The 26,276-nt window shown below is 42.3% G+C and overlaps 1 protein-coding gene across 2 annotated transcripts in view; it reads left to right on the top strand.

Moving 5' to 3' along the window:
• Positions 1–26,276, top strand: part of DRC1 (dynein regulatory complex subunit 1) — a 54,994-nt gene that overhangs the window by 2,607 nt on the left and 26,111 nt on the right. Inside the window, exons 2-5 of one of the 2 annotated variants that reach the window (XM_024242496.2) lie at positions 10,197–10,284; positions 16,985–17,097; positions 19,978–20,161; positions 25,326–25,463. In XM_024242496.2, the coding sequence (XP_024098264.2) occupies positions 10,197–10,284; positions 16,985–17,097; positions 19,978–20,161; positions 25,326–25,463 (523 nt within the window). The remainder of the gene's footprint in view (positions 1–10,196; positions 10,285–16,984; positions 17,098–19,977; positions 20,162–25,325; positions 25,464–26,276) is intronic. The other variant, XM_054547739.2, reaches the window with a different exon arrangement.

The following is a 26,276-nucleotide window of genomic DNA, read 5'->3' as shown; positions in this document are numbered from 1 at the left end:
GCCATACAAAAACAGGTGGTGGACTGGATCTGTCCCACAGGCCATAGTTTGCCAGTGCTGAAGTAATGGATCATTGTGATGTTCTCTGGGATATCCAGATGTCCCTGATATATTCAGAATATATTATGACAGAGATCAGGAGAATTACCATGGTCCTGTGAGTGTGACGGACTTGTGAGTATATATCATTGTCTGTTCCATGTAAATGTGAACTTCCTGATTGTTTTTCCTGATTGAGGTAGAAAAGCATGCATTTGGCCCGATCAGTAGCCACACATACTGTGCCTGAGGCTGTACAAATTTTCTCTAGTGAAGCTTACCACACTTGCATAGATGTTGTGTTCAGGAGTGCTACCTGTGGAGCTTCCGGTAGTTGGCAGTCACTTTCTAGGATCCAGTTTCTGCAGGTGCCAGACCCGTGAATTAAAAGGAGATTCAATAGGGATCACCATTCCTGCATCGTTGAGATACTTCAGGGTGGCACTAATCCCCACCAATGCCCCTGGGCGGCAATATTGTTTTTTGTGTACTGAGGTGCAGTTTCAGAGATGTCCTTTTGGCCTTCCCCACTATGGTAGCTCTATTCATAGGCCAAGGAGTGGAGTTTTTCAAACTTCTAAGTATGTAGGTCCCAATTATACTTTTGGCCATTAGAGACATGATTGCTGGCTGAGTCCACAGACCTGGCAGACCTTCTGTAAGTAGGACTTTGCCTCCCCTATGTCCTCACTCTAAGTGGGTGGGAGCATGCTTTGGGTCTCTGGGCATCAATGGTAACTCAGACCCTGTTCTAATCCTAAACATTTCTGGGTATCCTCTTTCCTTATTGTATAGCCCTCCTGAGTAGATGACCCTAGGCCCCTTTGGGGAAGAATTGGGGGAATCATTACAGTATATATTTGCCGTTGTGTTCCAGATCCTTCCTTGTGGGGACCCTGCTGCCTCTTCAGTCAATAGATTCTGGGTCTGAACACTGGCTTAGGTTCAGGAATTGGGCAAGGGAGCGTGAATCTTTACCAGCGTGCACCCTTAGCCAATTTATCCTTTGCCGCTTTCGTTGGTGAGCACATGAGTTGTATTCTTGTTGGCTGCCTTTTTGTTTTGCACCAAATGATGCCATATTTTGTAAGCCATCTTTAAAACTCTCTGTGGGTCAAGCCCTTGTCTGCTACTCTGACCTTGGCAGTTGTGCTGGGGATTCTATGATAAACAAGGCAAATATAATCTCTGTTCTCAGGAAGCTTATATTCTAATGAGGGAGATGGGAAAAGATAAAGTGCAACTAAACAAGTAAACAAATAACATAATTATACATTTTGAAAAGAATCCTAACGGAAACAAGCAATGAGCAAATATGAAGAATAATAGATGTGGCACCTGAAGGTAGGTGGTCAGTGAGGGTGAGAAAGAGCTGGCTATGTAAAGAGTTGGACTGGGCATTCAATTATATTAAGGAATTTTTTGGCTATGATAATGGTATGGTGGTCTTGTTTTTTTTTTTTTTAAGGCTATATCTTTTTTTTTTTTTTTTTTTGAGGCTGAGTCTCACTCTGTCTATGCAGGCAGGAATGCAGTGGTGCAGTCTTGGCTCACTGCAATCTCCACCTCCCAGGTTCAAGCGATTCTCCTGGCTCAGCCTCCCGAGTAGCTGGGATTACAGGCAGCTGCCACCACACCCAGCTAATTTTTTATTTTTAGGAGAGATGGGGTTTCACCATGTTGGCTAGGCTAGTCTCGAACTCCTGGCCTCAGGCAATCCACCTGCCTCTGCCTCCCAAAGTGCTGGGATTACAGGCGTGAGCCACCGCGCCCGGCCTCTATTCTTTATTAGTGGTTGGGGCCGTGCATTGTGCCTAAGTAAGCTGGGACCATTCTGTACCATTTCAATGTGCTCTCAAAACAAATGCATGCAGCTGAGTCTGTGTGAGCCTGGAAGTTCCCTGAATTAACTTCTCTGTTAATTAAAGGAAAAGAGATTAAAATATGCTATATTGAAGCTTGTGTATTTATTATTAATAACCAACAGTAATTGCAGCAATGGATCAGAACTTAGATTGACAAGAGCTTTTTAGAAAGGAATATTTTATCACTGACATTGTTTCGAATTGCTGGCACATGTGATAATAAAAAGCAGTTGTATTGTTTTTACATTACCTATAGGCAGTGCACCCCTCGGTTGCCTGTGATATCCACTGCTGTTGCTGCCTGGGCCTTCTTATGTCATGAGGTGTAATGTTAAGGTGAAAGTTAACAGAATCAAATGTCATATAAAGAATACAGCCAGGTGTGGTGGCTCACGCCTATAATCCCAGCAGTTTGGGAGGCTGAGGTGGGTGGATCACTTGAGGCCACGAGTTCGAGACCAGCCTGGCCAACATAGTGAAACCCCCGTCTCTACTAAAAAGACAAAAAATTAGCCTGGTGTGGTGGCACACTCCTGTAATCCCAGCTACTCAGGAGACTGAGGCACAAGAATTGCTTGAACACCGGGAGGTGGAGGTTACAGTGAGCCAAGATCACACCACTGTACTCCAGCCTGGATGACAGAGCAAGACTCCTCAAAAAAAAAAAAAAAAAAAAAAAAAGAATAGGAATAATGTGCTAATGCCCCTGATACTCCCAATCTCTGGTGTCTTAGTTTAGGTTTGACATTTCTAGGAGATGTCACTTTCCTTTTTTTTTTTTTTTTTTTTTTGAGACAGGGTCTCACTCTGTCACCCAGGTTGGAATGCAGTGGTGTGACCTTGGCTCACTGCAACTTCCACCTACTAGACTCAAGTGATCCCCCCAACCCCAGCCTCCCGAGTAGCTGGGACTACAGGTGCGCACCACCATACCCCACTAATTTTTTGTATTTTTGGTAGAGATGGGGTTTCACCATGTTGCCCAGACTGGTCTTGAACTCCGGAGCTCAAGTGATCCTGCCACCTTGGCCTGGAAAAATGCTGGGATTATAGGTGTGAGCCACCACACCCAGCCGGGAGATGTCACTTCTGGGTAAAGATGCGAGATGGAACACATACATCTACCTTAGATCTCTATCTAAACTCCATTAAAATGACATTTAACAGGTAAAAAAGATGCAAATCCACACAGTCAAGATCAGGAGGACTCAACAGCAATGAAATTGTGGAAGCTGGGAAGCACAAGATAGATGGTAAATGGGTTAGCAGATTCAAGAAGATGGAAAAATAAGTTGATAGTGAAGAAAGCTGAGAATCCCCTTGATTTACTCTGCACTAAATCCCCAAAGACTAGGAGATTGATGGCATATCATCAGTGAGGATTTAAAAAGTCCTATGGCCCTTTCAATGGAGTGACAGGACCTCTGCGGCCAAGAGACCTCAAAGTTCTAAGCCCTTAGCTGTGACAGGACAGAGACTGGACATGTCCACTTCCTGCTACCCCCGTCCCTTTACTAACTATTATGAGGTCTTATCAAAGGCTGACCTGAAGACGACAAAAGGCCAGAAGACTCCTTGGCTTACTTCATTCGACTGCCCAGCACCCTCTCCTCATGTTTATGATTCCAACCTGACAACAAACCTGGACCACAAAGACCTCTTCCTGGACGACTGCCAACTTCAGGCCAGTTTGGACCAGTTCCCTGAGACTGCACAGATCCTGGACGTGTGCCCTAAGCATCACCTTTTTGCATTTACGACCTAATTGTAGTACATTTAAATGTTAAATCTCCACCCCAAAGTGAACATGAGTAGCATATTGTTGTATGTTCTGTGCACATGTAAGCCTAATGCACATACGTAATGAGTTTTCTCCATAAATATTCACAGCCTTCTCCTATATCCTGTAGAATATGCATTTCCTACCTCCCCACATAGCAGAAATATCTGCCTTATTTTCTCCCCTTCAAAGCTTGCTTCTCAGTCTCAGTTGAAAGCTTGCTTCCTGCCTGCAGGTTGTGTCCTTTAGAAATAAAGTTCTCTTTTGATTTTGTGGATTCTGACTCTTTTTCAGTTGACATCTGGAAGTGGAGGTGACAAAGGGAACCAAAATAAGGACAACCAATTGGAAAATTAATAGGTAGATGCCTAGAACCTTTCTCTCTCTTTGCACAGAAGATTAGAGATTTGGAGAAAGTCAAGCGGAGGATCTAGGGCTTGGGGGATGCTAGACAGAGGCGAGGCAAGGATACTTCATGGAAAATAAGGGGATTCAGGGAAACTATGCACACTGGATGCCAGGACCTTCCAGCTCTCCTCTCACCAGTTCCTGGAATGCTGGCACTTCGGCCTTCATATTCCAGGCAGGAGGCTGGAGAAGTTTCCCTGTGGAATCCGACCAGCCCCAGAAGAAGGATTTAAAGACACTAATGTCGGTCTGGGCACAGTGGCTCACGCCTGTAATCCAGCATTTTGGGAGGCCAAGAGGGGTGGATAACCTGAGGTCTGCAGTTTGAGACCAGCCTGGCCGACATGGTAAAACCCCGTCTCTACTAAAAATATGAAAATTAGCAGCGTGGTGGTGCATGCCTGTAATCCCACCTACTTGGGAGGCTGAGGCACGAGAATTGCTTGAACCAGGGAGGCAGAGGTTGCAGTGAGCTGAGATCGTGCCACCGCACTCCAGCCTGGGCGACAGAGGGAGACTCTGTCTCAAAAATAAAATAAAATAAAATAAAAATAATAAAGACACTAACATCAGGTGTGCTCACAAAGCAACCCAATTAAATCAGCCCACACTGACATGCACAGTTGTTAAGGCACACCCTTATGCTCACAGCTCCCATCAGCTTTAAAAAAATTTTATTTTTATTATTTATTTATTTAGTTTTTAAGCAACAGAGTCTCACTCCATTGCCCAGGCTGGAGTGCAGTGGTTTGATCATAGCTTACTATAACCTTGAATCCTGGGCTCAAGCAATCCTCCTGCCTCAGCCTCCTGAGTGTCTGGCATTACAGGTGCAGGCCACCGTGCCTGGCTAATTTTTTTTTTTTTTTTTTAGAGATGGGGTCTTGCTATGTTGCCCAGGCTAGTCTTAAACTCCTGGGTCAAGTGGTCCTCCTGCCTTGGCCTCCCATAGTGCTGGGATTATAGGCATGAGCCACTGTGCCGAGTCCCATCAGCTTGTTTTTAATGTTTAAATTTTTATTTGTCACACTATTAAAATTTACTTTTTCTGCTTTATCCTGACACCATATTACAAGCTTCCAAATGGCTAGGGACTTAGATTGAAATGATACTAATTTGTCCTTATTTTCTCTAAATTCTTGGATTCTGTATAATCAGGTGTCTTTATGTACACATAACCAAAACAAACCATCCTTTACGTAGTTTTTTTTTTAAGGCAGCTCTTTCTTTAACAACAACTAGGTAGCTACTGTGAAGATGGTGACATGTAAAATTGGTAGTATTAGTATCCTTTTCTCAAGTTGTCATGGAAGTTACCATTATACTTGTAGCTTTAGGTCTTTGGTACATCTCAGACAAGATAGGCAAGAATTTGGAGAACATTTTGAAAATAAAAGCAATAGACACATTCAGCAACAACTAGAATAATGGAACCCAAAGTTTTAAAATTACATGATATAAGTGAAAACAGTTTTAAAAGCTACTTCATAAGAGTTTTTTTTTTATCATTAGCTTGATTTTTTTCCACGTAAAACAGTGTTTATTTATTTTAACCAATGTTTTAATTTTTTCATAGGCTTTTTAGTTCTTGTCATGAGTTCTTGTCATGTCTTTAGTTCATGAGTCAGTAACTGAGGATTTCTATGCATCTGAGGAAAGTCTTTAACATGAATGGTAGATATGAAATTAACAAAGAGAAAAAATCACCTAAGAGGACATTAAGACTACGTGGGGAGAAAAAAACAAGAATACCACAAAAAGATGATCATTCAGATCCTCAGAGATAGTTTTGAAGTCTTTGAGGGAAAAAGAGGGAAAAAAAAGATCCTCAAAGAAAAAAGAGATGATATGGCAACCACAAAACAAGAATAGAATGCTACTCAAAGGAGTGTTCAGAGAAAAAAAATAGAGCTCTCAGAAATAAAAAATATTATAGAAATAGAAAACATTAGAAGGGTTGGAAAATAAAGACGATGAAATCCCCTAGAAAATGGAGCACAGAGAAAAAAGGTAGAAACTTATAGAGAAAATGTTATTATTATTATTATTATTATTTTTGATACGGAGTTTCACTCTTGTTGCCCAGGCTGGAGTGCAATGGCATGATCTTGGCAACCTCTGCCTCCTGGGTTCAAGCAATTCTCTTGCCTCGGCCTCCCAAATAGCTGGGATTACAGACACCTGCCACCACGCCCAGCTAATTTTTGTATTTTTAGTAGAGACAGGGTTTCACCATGTTGGCCAGGCTGGTGTCGAACTCTTTACCTCAGGTGATCCACCCACCTCGGCCTCCCAAATTGCTGGGATTACAGGCATGAGCCACTGCTCCCAGCCAGAGAAAAATATTTTTTTTAAATTAGAAGATATCACTTTTCTAGATCCAGAAAGAATGGAGCAGGGAGCATACTATCATGGAAAGAATTCAAGAACATGTCTCAGACCTGAAGATCATGAGGTTCCTGATTGAAATGTCTAGCACAATGGATGAAAATAGACCCACCCTAAGGCACACCATTGAGAAAGTTCAGAACACTGAGAATAAAGAGAAAGGGCCTACGAGCTTCCAGAGTGAAACAAAACAAAACAAAACAAAAAAAACATGGTCACATATAAAAAACAAAAACAAGGTCACATACAAAGAAAGGCGCAAAGACAGAATGACTTCAGGTTTCTCAGTTAGCAACACTGGAAGGAAGCAGTGAAGGAAAGTTATTTCCAACCTAGAACTCTAAACCCAGGTAGACAATCAACCAAGTTCCAATTTTTTTAAATCCTGAGAATTGGTCAGGAAGTAGAGTATTCAAGATGGCAGCTCCCATTTAGACCACAAACATGGGGCAGTGGTGAGGAAACAGTTTCCCAAAAGAGGACTCAGCCCCCAGGAGGGAGGGAGCTCAAATCTGAATAGACAGAAGTCTGAAACAGTTCCTTTGGAGAACATACTAGTTCTACATTGCTGAACAACAGAAATACAGTATCAGCCACATATGTCATTTCAAGTTTTCTAGTAGCCACATTGAAAGTGGTAAAAACAGAACAGGTGAAATTAATAATTTATTTAACCCAATATATAAAAGTATTATTTTAATATGTAATCAGTGTAAATCATACTGATGAGATATATTGCAAATATTTTTTGTTCAAAGTCTTCAAAATCCATCTAGAGTGTATTTTACACTCATAGCGCATTTCAATTGGCACCAGGCACATTTCGACTGCTTTATAGCCACATGTGGTTATTGGCTACCATATTGGACAGTACAGTGCTAAGCAGTAAAAAATGATGCATAAAAGGCAGTGATGAGATTTAAGTTAAAAGTAGTTAATAAGAATTTATAGCATATCTGCAGTCTGGCCAACATGGTGAAACCCCATCTTTACTAGAAATACAGAAGTTAGCCGGGCGTGGTGGTGCGTGTTTGTTGTCCCGGCTACTCGGGAGACTGAGTCAGCAGAATTGCTTGAACCTGGGCGGCGAAGGTTGCAGTGAGCCGAGATGGCTCCACTGCACTGCAGCCTGGGGACAGAACAAGGCTCTGTCTTAAAAAATAAAATAAAATTATGGCATATCTGGACTGCATAGTTTTTGTTTTGTTTTGTTTTGTTTTGTTTTTGTTTCTGAAGCACTGATCTTTGATCCAGAAAGCACTTGGAAGGGATTATTTAAATAGAGTTGGTCATTAATTGGTGGTCAAAGTAGAAAGTCAAGGGAATTTTTTGAGTGGTGATGGGAACATGATAAGCCTGGCAATAGCTGAAGACCTGAGTAAAATGGAACAATTAGTTTACTTGGTAAGAAAACAAAGAGCATGTTCAATAAGAATAGGGAAGCCAATGAAATGACAAGAAAAAAACAAGGGGTTTTGGTTAGTTTGGGAGTGGAGGATGGTAACTAAATTCTGTATCTCCAAAATAGTGTTACACTAGATAGGATTGTCCTGGACTTTGAACAAAGGGAGTAGAGATGGAAGTCAGAGTTAGAAAAAGTCGAGAAAGAATGAGATAAAGAGATCTGCTAGGCTGAGGCAGGAGAATTGCTGGAACCCAGGAGGCGGAGGTTGCAGTGAGCCGAGATCGCGCCATTGCACTCCAGCCTGGGCAACAAGAGCGAAACTCCGTCTCAAAAAACGAAACGAAACCAAACAAAAAAACAAACCTGCTGTGTCATGTTGAGGTTTCATTTTTCCTAAGTCAGTACTGGTTGCCCTTATGGCCACTGTGTGCCAGAGGAGAGGGCAGGGTCTCGATGATGTAAGTGGTGTGGGGGTTGGTGAGGTAACTCCCCCATGCCTCCTCTGAAGAAGTCCATAATCTGGAACCTTATGTCGCCACCGCCCCTTTAGTCTCATTTTCTGATTCACACACACACAAGCACACACACATGCACTATTTAGAAAATTCATGCAATACAAAAATGTAGAAAATAGAACTTCTCAGTAATTTAATTCCTGTTCTTTAAGTAATTGCTGTTATCCGTTTGTCATATATACTTCCAGAAAATGTCCTGTGCACATATAAGCCTGTTTTTTGTTTTTTGTTTTTTGTTTTTTTGAGACGGAGTCTCGCTCTCCCGCCCAGGCTGGAGTGCAGTGGCGCTATCTCGGCTCGGCTCACTGCAAGCTCCGCATCCCGGGTTCACGCCATTCTCCTGCCTCAGCCTCCCGAGTAGCTGAGACTACAGGCGCCCGCCACCACGCCTGGCTAATTTTTTGTATTTTTAGTAGAGACGGGGTTTCACCATGTTAGCCAGGATGGTCTCGATCTCCTGACTTCGCAATCCGCCCGCCTCGGCCTCCCAAAGTGCTGGGATTACAGGAGTGAGCCACTGCGCCCAGCCAAGTCTGTTTTAAAAAGAAAATTTGTATTACAGTCTACATATTTTTCTAAAACTGGCTGCGTTTACTTAACTGCTGTGGACATCTTTCCCTGCTGCTAGGTATTACATCATTCTTTCTGTAGGCTACAAAGTATTTTTGAAATATTGTTTCCTCTTAATTAGTCAGCTATTAATATGTATGTAGAATGTTTCCATGGTCTTACGAGTATTGTCAGTGCTACAATCATCTTTCTTGTGCATATTTATTTATGTACTTGTAAAGGCTTTCTGTAAAAAATTCCTAAATATAGGATTGTTGGGTCAGAGGGGAGGCACATTTAAGCTTTTGACAAATCTTGCCAAATTGCCTTTTAGACAGGTTGTTACATTTTACATTCCCACCCATGGAGTGTGGAAAGCTGGGCTCCCACCTGATATTGTCAACCCTTAAAATCTTTTTTAGTCAGATAATAGAGTAATGACACCTCACAGGGTTTTGATTTCTCTGATTATATGTGAAGCTGACCATATTTTCAAATGCCTATTTGCCATTTGTATTTCTTTGGGAAACTGCCTGTTCATATCCTCTGCCAGTTTTTCTCTTTGGTATTTTGTCTTTTGTGTATTGATTTGAAGGAGCCCTTCCTATTTTATGGATAGTAAAATTTTGTCAAATATCTTTTATCAGTTTATCCCTTGACTTTCAAGGATAAAACTTCTAAATTTTAGAAAGTAAAATCTTTTAATCTTTTTATTTTCTGACTTTGGTCTTATTCAAAGATGGGTTTTCTATGCTAAGATTATATAGATATTCTCCTGTATTTACTTCTAGTGTTTTTATGATTGTAGTTTTTTTAATATTTAAGTTTTTTAAATGATAGAGGTAGTGTCTCTCTATGTTGCCCAGGCTGGTCTCAAACTCCTGATTTAAAGCAGTCCTCCTGCCTTGGCCTCCCAAAGCGCTGGGATTACAGGTGTGAGCCACTGTGCCTGGCCAATATTTAAATTTTAATCCATATGGAATATATATTTATATATGAAGTACAATGGAACCATTATTATTATTATTAGTAGTAGTAGTAGTAGTATTGTTTTACATAAATAGAGATGGGGGTCTTGCTATGTTGGTCATGCTGATCTTGAACTCCTGGCCTTAAGCAATCCTCCTGTCTTGGTCTCCCAAAGTGTTGGGATTACAGGCATGAGCCACTGTGCCAGGCCAAAGCCTTTAAATATAGAATTTAAATACTAGAAATAGCTTCATTTTCTCTGCTTTTTTCCATCACAGGGAAGCACTTGGAGAATATTTAGATGGGAAGAAGGAGAGTGAGGAGGATCAAAGCAAGAGCTACAAACAGAAAGAAGAAAGCCGATTGGTATGAACTGGTTGGCAGGTGGGCTCTGGAAGACCAGTGAGCTGGGTGTGACATCATGGTTTTCACATTTAGACTGGAAGAAATCATGTGGTCCATGTTGCTGTCTCTAGGCAAAACTGAATAGAATCTTTCCCATTTGAGAGCTCTCTAGGAGTGAGCTTTCAGATGACAGTTTCTTATATTTAGGCTGTCTCTTCTCGCTCATGCACTTTTAATGGTATTCACTCTTCATAGGATCAAGTCCAGATGTTCTAGCCTGGGCACTCAAGGCCCTTGATAGTCTGTTCCCATCTTCACTTTCCAAACATATCTCCTGTTTGTTACCTAATTTGGGCCTTCCACTTTGGTGAGGCGGATCCACTCACTCCCCTCCAGTGGAGTTTTGTTCATTTCTGCTCTGTGCCTTTGATCATCTGGAATGCCAGGCCCCCTCCATTCTCTTCTTCTCTCCTCTCATCTGGCCACTTTCCCATTTTCAACAATCCTCTCAAGACCCAAATCCTCCTTGGATTCTTCCTCAGCCCAGCCTGAGCTCCCTTTCTCCACACATTGAATACTTCCTGTCTGTGCTATTCTTTTCATTTTAGATAGTTTTCTGCTGCATATGACTTTTCAGATGTGTGTGCCTACAGTGTCCCAGTGAAACTGTGTGTACTATGAGAATGAGAGCCTCTTTTTGTAGCCGTGGGGTAGCGCGTAGCTTGTACTCAGTAGACACAAAAAAGAAAATCATTGATTACCCTCCATGGCGACGAAACAGCTCCTGGGATGCTGAGGGATAAACAGCAGCTCAAAACAGCAGACCAGAACTGGCAAAATGCTGCATTTAATCAATGTTAAGTAAAAGGCAAAAGTGGTGATACTGTGTGAACTCAGATATGGAGAGGAGCTCACCAAGCTGGCCTGGTCAGGGAAAGTTCGATGGAGAAAGCGGGATTTGAGTTGTCGTAGAAATATAGGTGGGACTTTTAATAGCAGAGGAGAAATCATTTCTGGTGAGAAAAAATATTCACGTTGCTGAATATGATTATAGAGCATAGAGGTGTACAGAGATCACTGAATATCTCGTACTGTGTTAGGGATAAGATATCTTACTGTGGAAAAGATATTGGACTGATGTGGGTTTTTGTTCCTGATCTTTTACCTACTGCAGAGTAGATGATTCATGTCACTTTTTTTGTACTTCGTTCTCTTCATTTAAAAGTCAGTGAGCTCAGCCGGGCGCGGTGGCTCACATCTATAATCCCAGGACTTTGGGAGGCCGAGGTGGGCGGATCACCTGAGGTCAGGAGTTCAAGACCAGCCTGGCCAACATGGTGAAACCTCGTCTCTACTAAAAATACAAAAGTTGGCTGGACCTGGTGGCACACGCCTGGGGTCCCCCCTACTTAGGAGGCTGAGGCAGGAGGATTCCTTGAACCCGCAAGGTGGAGGTTGCAGTGATCCGAGATCAGGCCACTGCACTCTAGCCTGGGCGACAGAGGGAGACTCTTTCTCTTTCAAAAAAAAAAAAAAAAAGTCAGTGATCTCTGAGCATTTCTGTGTAGGACAAAAGGATATTAGATTTTTTAAAATGCTGATATACAGTTCACCCCAAGCACTCCTTAGTTAGGTATAAAATCAAAGAGATAATATTGTTTTCATTAGCAGGTTTTGAAGGTTCCTTTCACTTAGGACTCAAGTAGTGAAGAGCCTTGGCATCAAGGAGAAATGTACACAAAAGATGCTCCCTTTCTCAAGATTAAGGTATTGATTATTAGTTCTGAACTAAGATCTGGGCAGGCTGGGCACCACCCTTGACCCTGCAATTTGTCATTTTTTTTAGTTTTTTGAGACGGAGTCTTGCTTTGTCGCCAGGCTGGAGTGCAGTGGTGCAATCTCTGCTCACTGCAACTTCTGCCTCCTGGGTTCAAGCTATTCTTCTGCCTCAGCCTCCCGAGTAGCTGGGACTACAGGCGTGCACCACCATGTCCATCTAATTTTTGTATTTTTAGGAGAGATGGGGGTTTCACCATGTTGACCAGGATGGTCTCAATCTTTTGACCCAGTGATCTGCCTGCCTCAGCCTCCCAAAGTTCTGGGATTACAGGCGTGAGCCACCGTGCCTGGCCTTAACCATGTTTTTGGTGGTCATTATTTTTGTGTCCTGTTTAACCTTTGTCTACTTCATATTTATGAAGATAGTCTTCTATCGTTTCTTCTAGAAGCTTTATAATTGTGTCATTTACATTTTGGCCTATGACCTATCTGGAATTGATTTCTGTCTGTCGTGTAAGGGTAGGGTTCCAGGTTCATTGTTTTCTATGTAGATTTTTAGTTGACCCAGCATCATTTACTGAAAAGATCATCCTTTCCCCACTGCATTGTTGTGCACCTTTGTTGTGAATCAGGTGACCATGTATGTGTGAGTTCGTTTCTCCATTCTCCATTCTCTTTTTTGGTATCTATATGTCTGTCTGTATTAGTTCATTCTCACATTGCTATAAAGAAATACTTGAGACTGGATAATTTATAAGGAGGTTTAACTGGCTCATGGTTCTGCAGGCTGTACAAGAAGCATAGTGACTTATGCTTCTGAGGAGGCCTCAGGAAGCTTCCAATCATGGCAGAAGGCAAAGGGGAAGCAGGCATCTCACATGGCAGGAGCAGGAGTGAGAGAGAGAGTGCAGGGAGGTGCCACACACTTTACAACTGCCAGATCTCACTAGAACTCATTCACTATCATGAGAACAACACCAAGAGATGGTGCTAAACTATGAGGAATCCACCCCCATGATCCAATCATTTCCCACCAGGCTCCACCTCCAACTCTGGGGATTAAAATTCAACATAAAATTTGGGCAGGGACAAAAGATCCAAACTATATCCAAACTATATCACCAGCTTTGTGCCAATTCCACACTGTTTTAATTACTGTAGCTTTATGACAGTTCTTGATGTCTGGTAGGGTAAGTTCTCTAACTGTGTTCTTCCAGATTGTCTTGGCTATTCTTTTTTTTTTTTTTCTTCTGAAACGGTCTTGTTCTGTCATCCAGGCTGGGGTGCAGTGGCACAATCTTGGCTCACTGCAACCGCCGCCTCCTGGGTTCAAGTCATTCTCATGCCTCAGCCTTCTGAGTAGCTGAGATTACAGGCATGTGCCACCATACCTGGCTAATTTTTGTATTCTTACTGGAGACAGGATTTCACCATGTTGGCCAGGCTGGTCTCCAACTCTTGGCCTCAGGTAATCCTCCTGCCTCAGCTTCCCAAAGTGCTGGGATTACAGGCATGAGCCACTGCGCCCAGCCTTGTCTTGGCTATTCTTGACCCTTTGTATTTCCATATACATTTTAGAATCAGCTTGTCAATTTCTACCAAAAAACCTGCTGGAATTTCAATTGATTGAATAGAATTTATAATCCATGAGAGGTATTCTTTAATTTGGCTCAGCAATGTTTTGTACTTTTTGTTCAGGTTATAATGGTTCATGGTGGTATATAAATGTACAGTTGATTTTAATACATTGACCTGGTATCTGGTGACCTTGCCAAATTCACTTATTAATTCTAATAGTTACCTGTGGCTTCTTTTGGATATTTTTTTACATCTATAATCATACCATCTGAAAATAATGAGTTTTATTTCTTCCTGTCTAATTTTATATCTTCTATTTTTTTTTCTTCCCTTATTGCATTAGTTGGATGCTCCAGCTCATTAAATAGAAGTGGTGATGATGGGGGTCTGGGTTCTGCTCTGGATTTCCTGCGGATACACCCCCTCAAGTAGACTTGTTCCATGTCTCTTCAAACCCCCATTGTCCCCTCTAGATCACTGAGTCCCATGGGAGCCAAAATTCCCCATCCAAATGACTTTGAGCCCACCTTCAACCTGTATGTGCCTCTTCCCAGAGTCTGTCCTGCTCAGTGCAGATGAGGCCAATGTTATGCAACCCCTGGGCCTGACGGATGGCCACAGGGTATAGATGGAGCTTGGATGTGCAGTTGGGGAAATCCACATGCCTGCAGGACAGAGCTGGGGGTGGGCTGGGAGCTGCGGCCAGAGGCAGGCTCTTCCTTAGCCACCCAGTTATCAGTGGAACTCTGAGGTGTGTCTGAATTCAAACTAGGACTTTTAAATTGTCATAAAGGTATTGTGATAGGAGGATATATATATAATATATTTTAAATATATATTATATATAATTTATATATAATATAAAATTATATTTTTATATATTATGTATAATTTATATATTTATACATATATACATAATATATAATATATTGTATAGTATATATAATATGTATTATATATAAAGCATATTATATATTATATATTATATATAAAATATTATATATTACATATATTATATTATATATATGTTTTGAGACAGAGTCTCACTCTGTCACCTAGGCTGGAGTACAGTGGCACGATCTCGGCTCACTGCAACCTCCACCTCCTGGGTTCACGCGATTCCCCTGCCTCAGCCTCCCAAGTAGCTGGGACTATAGGCGTGCACCACCATGCCTGGCTAAGTTTTGTATTTTTAGTACAGACGGGGTTTCACCATGTTGTTCAGGCTGGTCTTGAACTCCTGGCCTCAGGTGATCCGCCCGTGTTGGCCTCCCAAAGTGCTGGGATTACAGGTGTGAGCCACCATGCCCGGCCGAATGTTTTATTTAACAATTTTTACATGATACTATAATTTTAAAATATTTAGACATATGGTATGTGGACCTCCATTTAAACGCTTTCCCTGGATCTCATAAAGGTGAGGGGCATGTCTGTTGGTCTGTTGGTGACTGTGACATTTGGATTTTTAAGTTTACTTTGAGTCTTAAATACTTGATTCAGAAATTTCTGGAACTCCAGTGATTGGTTAGCACATGGTACTTATACAGAAGTGTCTGATGTTCACATTGAGTAGAAACTAGAAAATTACCCCAAACTGCAGGAAAGCCATTACTTCCTTATACACATAAAACCATTTGGTACAAGTGATAAAACTGCAGGCATTAACAAAAAGTCTAGAGTGCCCTGGATATCTGGGTTAAAGCTCTGTTCTGTATTCAGTGAAACTACATTTCAAATTTTCATATAATAGTGAGATCAAGTGAAGTCTCTGGTCATTTCTGTGACTCCTTGGTGTAGAAGTTTTATAGGTTCCTAGTTTAAAAATTATTTGAGAGTTGGAGCGTTTATAAGTTCCAAAAAGACTTGGAAAAACTTAGGCATAACCTAAGGATACTTGAACTTTTTGTTGAGAGGATTTATCATCTTGAATAACATCACAACAAGGCTAGGAGTGAAGATACTGGAGATGGAATTTACGAAGAGGGATTTAGAAGGATGGCACCAATTACAAAATCCCTGAGCCCATTAAGGAGACAGCAGTGCAGCCAGCTACAATCTTTTCCTGCCTTAGAATCTATGTAACAGAAGACTCCACATATCATTAGCTGCAGCAAGGCAGAAGCTTGTTTCTCTGTCTCAACAGTTCTGAGTGTAAGTAGTCCAGGGCTCACATGGATGGGGTCTGCTTGATGATGGGACCTCAGCTCCCTCTCCCGTTGCTTGAGTTGCCTTCATCTGCTCGTCACCATTTACTTGAGCCCCACATGCCAGCCTGGGAGAAGGGGCAGAAGTGGGGCAGCAGAGGGTACACCTTTTTCCCTTAAAGGCACAATTCAGAAATGGCACACATCACTTCTCCTGTGTCACTGATCAGATAGTATTTTAGGTGCAAGGGAGGCTGGGAAAGGTACCCATTTTGGGAAGCCACATCCCAGCAAAAATTTGAGTGTTCTGTTACTAAAAGGAGAGGGAGAAATGGACATGGGAGGACAACAGTCATTATCTGCCTCACTGTCATTATCTGCCTCACCTCCCCAACTGAGGTTCTTCGAAAGGTTCCCGGCAGTGTCAGTCACTTGGAGATCTGCTGGGGAAAGGGCTGAGATGAATGTATAATACCTGCTGGTATAAAAGTTGGCTGGTGCCTTCTCTACAGTGAATAAATAAAGTACATTGAGAACTGCAGAGTGCTTTATTTTTTATTTTTTATTTTGCCCAGGATTGGACAAAAACTTACCACAGTAGGATACTAATGATTCCCTTCTAGCCAAACGCAGTGGCTTTTCCCCAGGCCTCATCCTATTATGACTGGATACTGGACTTTTCTTTCTTCTTCTTCTTTTTTTTTTTTTTTCTGAGATAGGGTCTCACTTTGTTGCTCAGGCTGGAGTGTAGCGGCGTGACCTCGGCTCACTGTAACTTCTGCCTCCCAGGTTCAAATGATTCTCCTGCCTCAGCCTGCTGAGTAGCTGGGATTACAGGCACCCGCCACCATGCCTGGCTAATTTTTGAATTTTTAGTAGAGGCGGGGTTTCACCATGTTGGCCAAGCTGGTCTCGAACTCCTGACCTCAAATGATCCAGCCACCTTGGCCTCCCAAAGTGCTGGAATTACAGGCATGAGCCACTGTGCCTGGCCAAGAACTGCAGAGTGCTTTTAAATTGTGAGCTGTAAAATCACATCACAAATGTCCTGTTAGAAAAGGGTTGCTACACAGAGGCTACTCTTAAAAGTCTTAAGTTAGTTGCTGCTTCCTGCTTAAATGGATAGAAGAGCTACGGACAGTTGTGCAAAAATGTTTCTGACTTTATACATTATTTACAAAGTGTTCTAGCTTTGTAAATTCTTATCTCTCTCTTTTCAGAAATTGGCTAAACTTCTGCTCTGTGGCACGGAGTTGGTGACAAATATCCAGGTGGCTATAGATATCAGAGAGATTCACAGGAGAGTCGAAGAAGAGGAGATAAAGCGTCAAAGGTAAGGACTGCGCTACTCTGCACCTGGTGGACATGAAGGTAATCTCCATGGGTCCCGCAGTTCTCCCGAATCGTTGGAGGGTGACTTTGTCCACCTTAGACAATTCCCTTCCTGCCCTCATAACTTCTCCCTCCCTCCCTCCTCTTCTCTCTCTCTCTTTTTTTTTTTTTTTGAGACAGAGTTTCGCTCTTGTTGCCCAGGCTGGAGTGCAATGACGTGATCTCGGCTCACTGCAACCTCCACCTCCCAGGTTCAAGCGATTCTCCTGCCTCAGCCTCCTGAGTAGCTGGGATTACAGGCATGCGCCACCATACCAGGCTAATTTTGTATTTTTAGTAGAGATGGGGTTTCACCATGTTGGCCAGGCTGGTCTCGAACTACTGACCTCAGGTGATCCACCCGCCTTGGCCTCCCAAAATGTTGGAATTACAGGCGTGAGCCACAGCACCCGGCTATCTCTTCTGTTTTCTTTCCTCCCTTCCTCAAGCACTACATTGCTGATACGTGCCAAGCTGTGTGTATACAAAAGGAGTGAAATGGCCTCTGTTTGTGATAGTCACAGTCTAGTCAAGAGACACATGGAAACACCCATAATTCGTGGTAAAATAGATAATGTGTAAAGGGTTGTAGTAACACACAGAAGGAGGCCTTTAATTCTATCTGCAGAGATTACAGAAAACTTCCCAGGCAAGATGACATTGAGTTGGGCTGTGAGGGATGAATAGGAATTTGAGGAGTTGAAGGATAGGCATTTTAGGCAGAGGGAACACTCGAGCAGAGGTGTGAGATCACATGATATGCTTGGGAATGGCATGATAGTGAAGGATGTGTGCTGGTAGTGGAAGAAAAGAGAAGAGGCTAAGAAGGTCAACTGGGCAGTCCTGGGTTTCAATTGGTGAGAATGACCAGAACCACGAACACTTCAGTGTTATGTGTAAAGGTGGCAGCATTATTAAAGAATATTAAGGGCTCCATGCCTAGAAGGATGGAGGTTCACAGGGATAACAGGAACCTGCGTCAAGTCCTCAGCTCCAGTCCTCAGGAGGCAGGCTGCCCTGCACGCCCATGTGCCAGGTCTCAGGCTGTCCAGCAGGGAGGCATAAGCGGCTTAGAAGAATTAAACTTCTTTGGTTTGCACACAGAAGTAAACTGATAGCAGGTCCTCATTTAAGCTTTGGATTGTTCTTCAATTAATTTCTTAAACAATTAGAAGAACAACCACTTGGCCAGGCACGGGGTGGCCCACGCATGTGATCCCAGCACTTTGGGAGGCCGAGGCAGGCGGATCGCTTGAGGTCAGGAGTTCGAGACCAGCTTGGCCAACATGGTGAACCTCCATCTCTACTAAGAACACAAAAAATTAGCTGGGTGTGGTGGCGCGTGCACACCTGTAGTCCCAGTACTCAGGAGGCTGAGGCAGGAGGATCACTTGAGCCCAGGAGGTGGACGTTGTAGTGAGCCAAGAGTGTGCCACTGGACTCCAGCCTAGGCAATGGGAGTGAAACCCTGTCTTTTAAAAAAAAAGAAAGAAAGAAAGAAAAAGCAACCACTTGACCATTTTGGCTCATCATATACATACAGGGGTCGATTTTAACAATATTTTTAGCTGTTCAGCATAAATAGTTCCCTTGTTAGCAACTTTAGCAGCTCTACCAGTAACCATGGGTGACTTTTATTCTTGAAACTTCCCACTGCCTGTGTGGGTTGTACCAGGAATGGAGTCGGCAGATTCCCAGCAGGGTCAGCTTGTGAAAGGCGGGGAAGGTCATGCAAGGAGTTAGGCACCATCCTCTAGCCACAGAGGAATGCTGAAGGTCCCGGGTGGCAGGTTACAAGGTCAGTGTGCTGCGGAAAGATGACCTGATGGCTCTTTCTCATTTCTTGAAATAAAAAAGTCAATTAAATTAAAAAAGTGTCCTAGCTTGGAAGGTGGGGTGGGTGGGGGATGGGACAGGGAGAGGGGATTGCAGGATATTTAAGCTGTGACTTCGGTTCCTCAGGGGGTTTGTTTGGAGGTGCTGTCATAGGATTAGTCTGTTACAAGGAGCAGAGAGTCTCTGGCAGATATCTTAGCCACTGTTCCAAGAGGAGCCGCAGTTCAGCTCTCCTGCCTTCCTGCCACCTCGTCCCAGCCTCGGTGTGCTCTATCACGGAGGTTCTTTGGAATCTATGGAAAGGCTCTCCCTATTTTCCATCACTCACTGGTGGAGTTTCCATATTTGTACATTCCACTAGTCATTTATTGGTAACTTGGGAGAGGAGTAGCCAGACACTTGAGGTCATGTTGCTAATAAAAAATTGATAATTTAAGCACCATGTGTTAAGTGACTCCCACGCTGAGCACCTGTGCTGTGTGCATCATCTTATTTCATCCTGACAACAGCCAGCCACCTGAAGGTAGATACTTTTTATCCACGCCATTTTACAGAAGAGAAAAGTGAGGCTTGAGGGGGTTATGCAACTTGTCTAAAAGGTTGACAGTCAGTTAGGAGCCAAGTCAGGACTTGAACATAAGCTCTGTGACTCCAGAGACCCAGTGTTTAACTGTTGTGTGTTATCATCTTACTCAGAAGCAGGTGACCAATTGATCTTGGTGTGTGTGTGTGTGTGTGTGTGTGCGTGCGTGTGTATGTGTGTGTATGCAGGCTTAATGTTGATCTGTTTTTGCTATGTGTCATTTTCTTTACTTGGCCTAAGTTACTTATAGTCAAGCATTAAACGAAAAGATTTCTCAGCATTGAGTTTGATTTTGGGCGGGTGTGTTTGGGCAGTGCCCAGTACCTGGGTCTTATATTCTAGAGATTCTAGAGAACATACCTGCTCTATTGGAAGGCAGCATCTGGAGCTGGGCTGGCATGGCTGGCATGTTTGTATTTGCAGGATTGAGAAGCTGGAGAATGAAGTTAAGACCAGCCAGGACAAATTCGATGAAATCACCTCAAAGTGGGAAGAGGGCAAGCAGAAGAGAATTCCCCAAGAGCTGTGGGAAATGCTCAATACCCAACAGCTGCATTGTGCTGGACTCTTAGAAGATAAGAACAAACTCATCAGCGAGTTACAGCAGGCAAGAGGCCCGGGCCCTCCAGCCCAGCCACAGGGGATCTGCCTGGGATTTAGCTGGGTTACTGGTTTGCTTTTCCTGAATGGAAAAATGCAGAAACCTTTTACTTCATTATTTAGAATGCTGTACAAGTCATGTTATAAACTTTTTTCTATGATGGTAAGAAACACATAACATTAAATTTGCCATCATAACCATTTTAAAGTGTATAGTTCATGGGCTGGATGAGGTGGTTCACGCCTATAATCCCAGCATTTTGGGAGGCCGAGGCAGGCGGATGGATCATTTGAGGTCAGAAGTTTGAGACCAGCCTGGCCAACATGGTGAAACCCCATCTCTACTAAAAATATAAAAATTAGCCGGGCGTGGTGGCACATGCCTGTAATCTCAGCTACTCAGGAGGCTGAGGCAGGAGGGTCACCTTAACATGGGAGACAAAGGTTGCAGTGAGCCGAGATCACGCCACTGCAGTCCAGCCTGGGTGACAGAACGAGTGAGACTCTGTCTCAAAACAAAAACCAAAAATCTGTATAGTTCAGTCATATTAAGTATACAGCATTCAGATGCAACAGATCTCTAAGAACTTTTTCATCTTGCAACATGGAAACTCTGTGCCCCTTAGACACCAATTCCCTCTTCCTCTTCCCCCTAGACCTTGGTAATCACTTTTCTACTTTCTGTTTCTGTGATTTTGACTACTCTATTAGATACTTCCTATGAGTGAAATCATACGGCATTTGTCCTTTTGTGACTAGCGTATTTGGCTTAGTATAGATGGACTTTCTTGTAGCACGTGACAGGACTGCCTTCCTTTTTAAGGCTGCATAGTATTTCATTGCATATGTATACCACATCTTGTTTGATACATTCTCCTGTGAATGAGCATTTGGGTTGGATTTCACATTTTGGCTATTGTGAGTAATGCTGCTATGAACATGGGTATACACGTATCTCTTTGAGATTCTTCTTTGAATTACTTGGATGTACACTTAAAAGTAGGATGGCTGGGTCATATGGTAATTCTATTTTTAATTTTCTTAGGAACCTCCATACTGTTTTTTATAACGATTGCACCATTTTACATTCCCACCAACAGTACACAAGGGTTCTAACTTCTCTGTATTCTCACCAACACTTACATCCTGTTTTTTTGAAAGTTTCTGTGTTGATGGTATGAGGTGATATCTCATTATGGTTTGGATTTGCATTTCCCTAATGATTAGAGATGTTGCACATCTTTTCATGTGTTTATTGGCCATTTGTATATCATCTTTGGAGAAATGTCTATTTAAATCCTTTGCTTATTTTTAAATTGGGTTGTTTTTGAGTTATAGAAGTTCTTTATGTATTTCGGACATTAACCCCTTATCTAATATACGATTTTCAATTATGATTTCCTATTCCATACACTGCCTTCTTATTCTTGATTTTTTTTTTGATATGCAAACATTTTTGAGTTTGGTGCAGCCCCATTTGTCTATTTTTGATTTTGTTGTCTGGGCTTTTGGTGTGATATCCAAGAAATTATGGCTAAATCCAATGTGCAGAAAGCTTGTCCCCTATATTTTCTTCTAGGAGTTTAATAGTTTTAGGTCTTTAATCAATTTTGAGTTATTTTTGTATATGGTATAAGGTAAGGGCCCAACTTCATTCTTTTGCCTGTGAATATCCAGTTTTCTCAATATCATTTGTTGAAGAAACTATCCTTTCTCCACTGTATAGTCTTGTCAAAAGTCATTTGACCATACATGCAGGGGTTTATGTATCATTCATTTATCATTTTGACCCTTGTCAAAAGCCATTTGGTCATATATGTAGGGGTTTATTTCTGGGCTCTCTAGTTCGCTTGTTCTATATATCTATTTTTATATCAGTACAACACTCTTTAATTACTGTTGCTCTTTGTAGTTTTTTTTTTTTTTTTTTTTTGAGACGGAGTCTTGCTCTGTTGCCCAGTCTGGAGTGCAGTGGTGTGATCTCGGCTCACCGCAACCTCCGTCTCCAGGGTTCGAGCAATTCTTCTGCCTCAGCCTCCTGAGAAGCTGAGACTACAGGCGTGCGCCACCATGCCTGGCTAATTTTTGCATTTTTAGTAGAGATGGAGTTTCACAATGTTGGCCAGGCTAGTCTCGAACTCCTGACCTCAGGTGACCCACCTACCTCAGCCTCCCAAAATGCTGGGATTACAGATATAAGCCACTGCGCCCAGCCTGTAGTATGTTTTGAAATCAGGGAATGCGGGGCCTCCAACTTTGTTCTTTTTCAAGACTATTTTGGCAATTTGGAGTCCCTTGAGATTCTGAATTTTACAAATATTAGGATGGTTTTCCTATTTCCACAAAAAATGATGTTGGGATTTTGATAAGGACTGCATTGAATCTATAGATCACTTTGTGTAGTATGGACATTTTTAACAATATTGACTCATCCAATTCATAAGCACAGGATATCTTCCATTTGTTTGTATCTTCTTTGATTTCTTTTAGTAATGTTTTACAGTTTTCAGTGTACAAGGCTTTTGCCTACTTGGTTACATTTATTCCTAAGTATTTCATTCTTTTTGGTGCTATAGTAAATGGATTATTTTCTTAATTTCCATTTTGGATTGGTCATTATTTGCATATAAGAATGCAACTGATTTAAAATTTTTTAAACATTTAATTTAATTTTTTTGAGACAGAGTCTCGCTCTGTCGCCCAGGCTGGAGTGCAGTAGACTGATCTTGGCTCACTACAACCTCCACCTCCTGGGCTCAAGGGATCCTCCTGCCTCAGCCTCCCAAGTAGCTGGGATTACAGCGCGCGTCACCATGCCCAGCTAATTTTTGTGTTTTTAGTAGAGATGGGGTTTCACCACGTTGCCAAGGCTGGTCTCGAACTCCTGACCTCAAATTACCCACTCACCTCCACCTTCCAAAGTGTTGGGATTACAGTTGTGAGCCACTGCACCTGAGCTTTTTTTTGAAATTTAAAATTAAAAAATTTTATGGGTAGGTGTATATATTTATGGGGTACGTAAGATATTTTGATACAGCTATACAGTGTGTGATAATCACATTGGGGTAAATGGGATATCCATCACTTCAAGCGTGTATCATTTCTTTGTGTTACAAACATTCCAGTTATACTCTTTTAGTTATTTTAAAATGTACAATAAATCTCGCTGACCTTAGTCACCCTGTTGTGCTGTCAAATACTAGATCTTATTCATTCTAACTATATTTTTGTACCTATTAACCATCCCCATTCCTCCCCGACCCCCCACACTACCCTTCTCGGTCTCTGGTAACTGTCATTCTACTTTCTATCTCCACGAGTTCAATTATCTTAATTTTTAGCTCCCACAAACGAGTGAAAACATGCAAAATTTGAATTTTTGTGCCTGGCTTGTTTCATTTAACATAATGCCTTTCAATTCCATCTATGTTGTTGTAAATGACAGGATCTCATTCTCTTTTATAGCTGAACAGTACTCCGCTGTGTATATGTACCACATTTGCTTTATCCATTCATCTGCCGATGGACACTTAGGTTGATTCCAATTCTTGGCTATTGTGAATAGTGTGATTTTTGAATTTTGATTTTGTGTCCTGCAACTTTGCTGAATTTAAGTTCTAACAGGTTTTCGTGTATGTGAAATCTTTAGTTTTTCTGCATATAAGATCATGTCATCTGTGAGCAAAGATGATTTTAACTCTTCCAATTTTGATGTCTTTTCAAGGGATAAACTTTTAACTAGAAGTAAAAGCTTTGTCATAATTGTAGAATTATTAGCTATCTAATAGAAATACAGTCATGCGTCACTTAATGATGGGGATATATTCTGAGAAATGCATTGTTAGGTGATTTCATTGTTGTGAGAACATCGTAACATGTGCTTACACAAACCTAGATGGTATAACCTACTACACACCTAGGGTATATGATATAACTTATTGTTTCTATGCTACAAACCTGTCCAGAATATTACTATACTGAATACTGTAAGCAATTGTAACACAGTGCTAAGTATTTGTGTATCTAAACAGAAAAGGCACAGTAAAAATACCGTATTATGGCTGGGCGCGGTGGCTCACGCCTGTAATCCTAGCACTTTGGGAGGCCGAGGCAGGTGGATCACAAGGTCAGGATATCGAGACCATCCTGGCTAACACGGTGAAACCCCGTCTCTACTAAAAATACAAAAAATTAGCCAGGCGTAGTGGTGGGCGCCTGTAGTCCCAGCTACCTGGGAGGCTGAGGCAGGAGAATGGCATGAACCTGGGAGGTGGAGCTTGTAGTGAGCCGAGATCGCGCCACTACACTCCAGCCTGGGAGACAGAGCAAGACTCCATCTCAAAAAAACAAACAAACAAACAAAACACACTACTGTATTATAATCCTATGGGACCACTGTCATATGTGTGGTCCATCATTGACTGAAATGTTGTTATGCAGCACATGACTGTAGTATTTTTACAGCAAATACTGTTCCGGAGTTTAGTCCTTAGTTAAGGAATGCAACTTAGTCTGCAGTAGATACATTCCCATGTTGGAACCTGGACATTAATTGCTCAGCTGGGACACTCTAGGCTTTCTGGGAGCTTGCAGAGAGATTTGCGGCAGGTGATAACATTGAGGGGTTTGGTCCTGGGGGCTTGTTAAGAGCTTTGTGCTGAGCAGAGCCCATTCCATTCCATCTACTGTGCTTTATCTCAAGCTTTCTAAGACTGTTCTGAAGCCACTTTCTCTTTGTACAGTTTATTATTATTATTATTATTATTATTATTATTATTGAGACAGGGTCTTGCTCCATCTCCCAGGCTGGCGTGCAGTGGTGCAATCATGGCTCACTGTAGCCTCGACCTTCTGGTCTCAAGCAATCCTCCTACCTCAGCCTCCCAAGTAGCTGGGACCACAGGCGTGCACCACCACGTCTGGCTAATTTTTGTATTTTTTTGTAGAGATAGAGTTTTGCCATACTACGCGGGCTGGTCTCCTGAGCTGAAGCACCTGCCTCAGCCTCCCAAAGTGCTGAGATTATAGGTGTGAGCCACTGTGCCCAGCCCTCTTTGTACAGTTACATGTCCTAGGTTGACAGATTCTGGTGAGAGGGGTCTAGAGAGAGTGCTTGGCACCTCCTGCTCCTGACACAGTTTGTGGCCAGCCTTTTACATGCTCTTTTCTAGGAGTTAAAAACAAAGGATGACCAGTATGTGAAGGATTTGAAGAAACAGTCAGATGACATCTGCCTGCTTCTGGAGCGGATGGAAGAACAGGTGAAGAATGTGATGAAAACCTTTCGGGAGGAGCTCTATAACATTGAGGTAACAGGGTGTGAAAAGACCTGGTTTCTGCTCTTGGGGGGCCCCTGGGAGGAGGTCTAGGTCTGTCCTGATTATCTAAGGAGGGCCCTACATGGCTTCTCTGTCCATTGATTTCTGTTTCTGTTCTCGGGTTTTATTAATTTATTTACTCATTCATTCGTATGACAAGTACATATCAAGTGTCTACTATATGCTGGGCACTGTTCCAGGGGCCTGGGGATGCAGCTGTGAACAAAACAAAGTTCCTGGTGGAGACTGTATTCTAGTAGGAAGCAGCTAGACAATAAACAAGTTACTAAATATATTATTTCACAGGTGGTAATAAGTGTTTTGAAAGAAAATAAGATGAGCAAGAGGTTGGGGAATAAAAAAGGGGGATTAGCACTCCATAAGCATAAAGCCTATGTGAGGCATTTATTTGTTTCTTTATGGCAATTGGGGCAGACAGTGGCGAAGGGGAGTGCTGCATAGGATTCAGGAAACAGTATTTTGAATTTGAATGAAATGTTCAAGATTGAGATTGAGATTTAGCCCTTTCCAAGATGGAAGAGAGCCAAGAGGGTGGAGGCCTCTCTCTCTCTCTGGGTTGTTGGACACTCATTTCTGCGTTCCCAAACCTACCCCTTGTGAGCTTCATGCTGCCTTTGCTTCATGGGAACCCCAACCACGGCAACGCATCAACGGTAGTCACAGTTGAATTACACACCAGGGCCTGCTGTGTGACTGCCAACAGGGGCACTGGCCTTCCTCCAGTTCCCTGCCTCTGATATTGACTAAGCCATGGGACTGTTGGTACATCTCCTCTCTGTATTT

The sequence above is a fragment of the Pongo abelii genome, chromosome 12, assembly GCF_028885655.2.
Source record: "Pongo abelii isolate AG06213 chromosome 12, NHGRI_mPonAbe1-v2.0_pri, whole genome shotgun sequence".
Lineage (NCBI taxonomy): Eukaryota > Metazoa > Chordata > Mammalia > Primates > Hominidae > Pongo > Pongo abelii.
The sequence above is the reverse complement of the archived record's forward strand: the minus strand, read 5'-3'. Positions and strand labels throughout refer to the sequence as shown.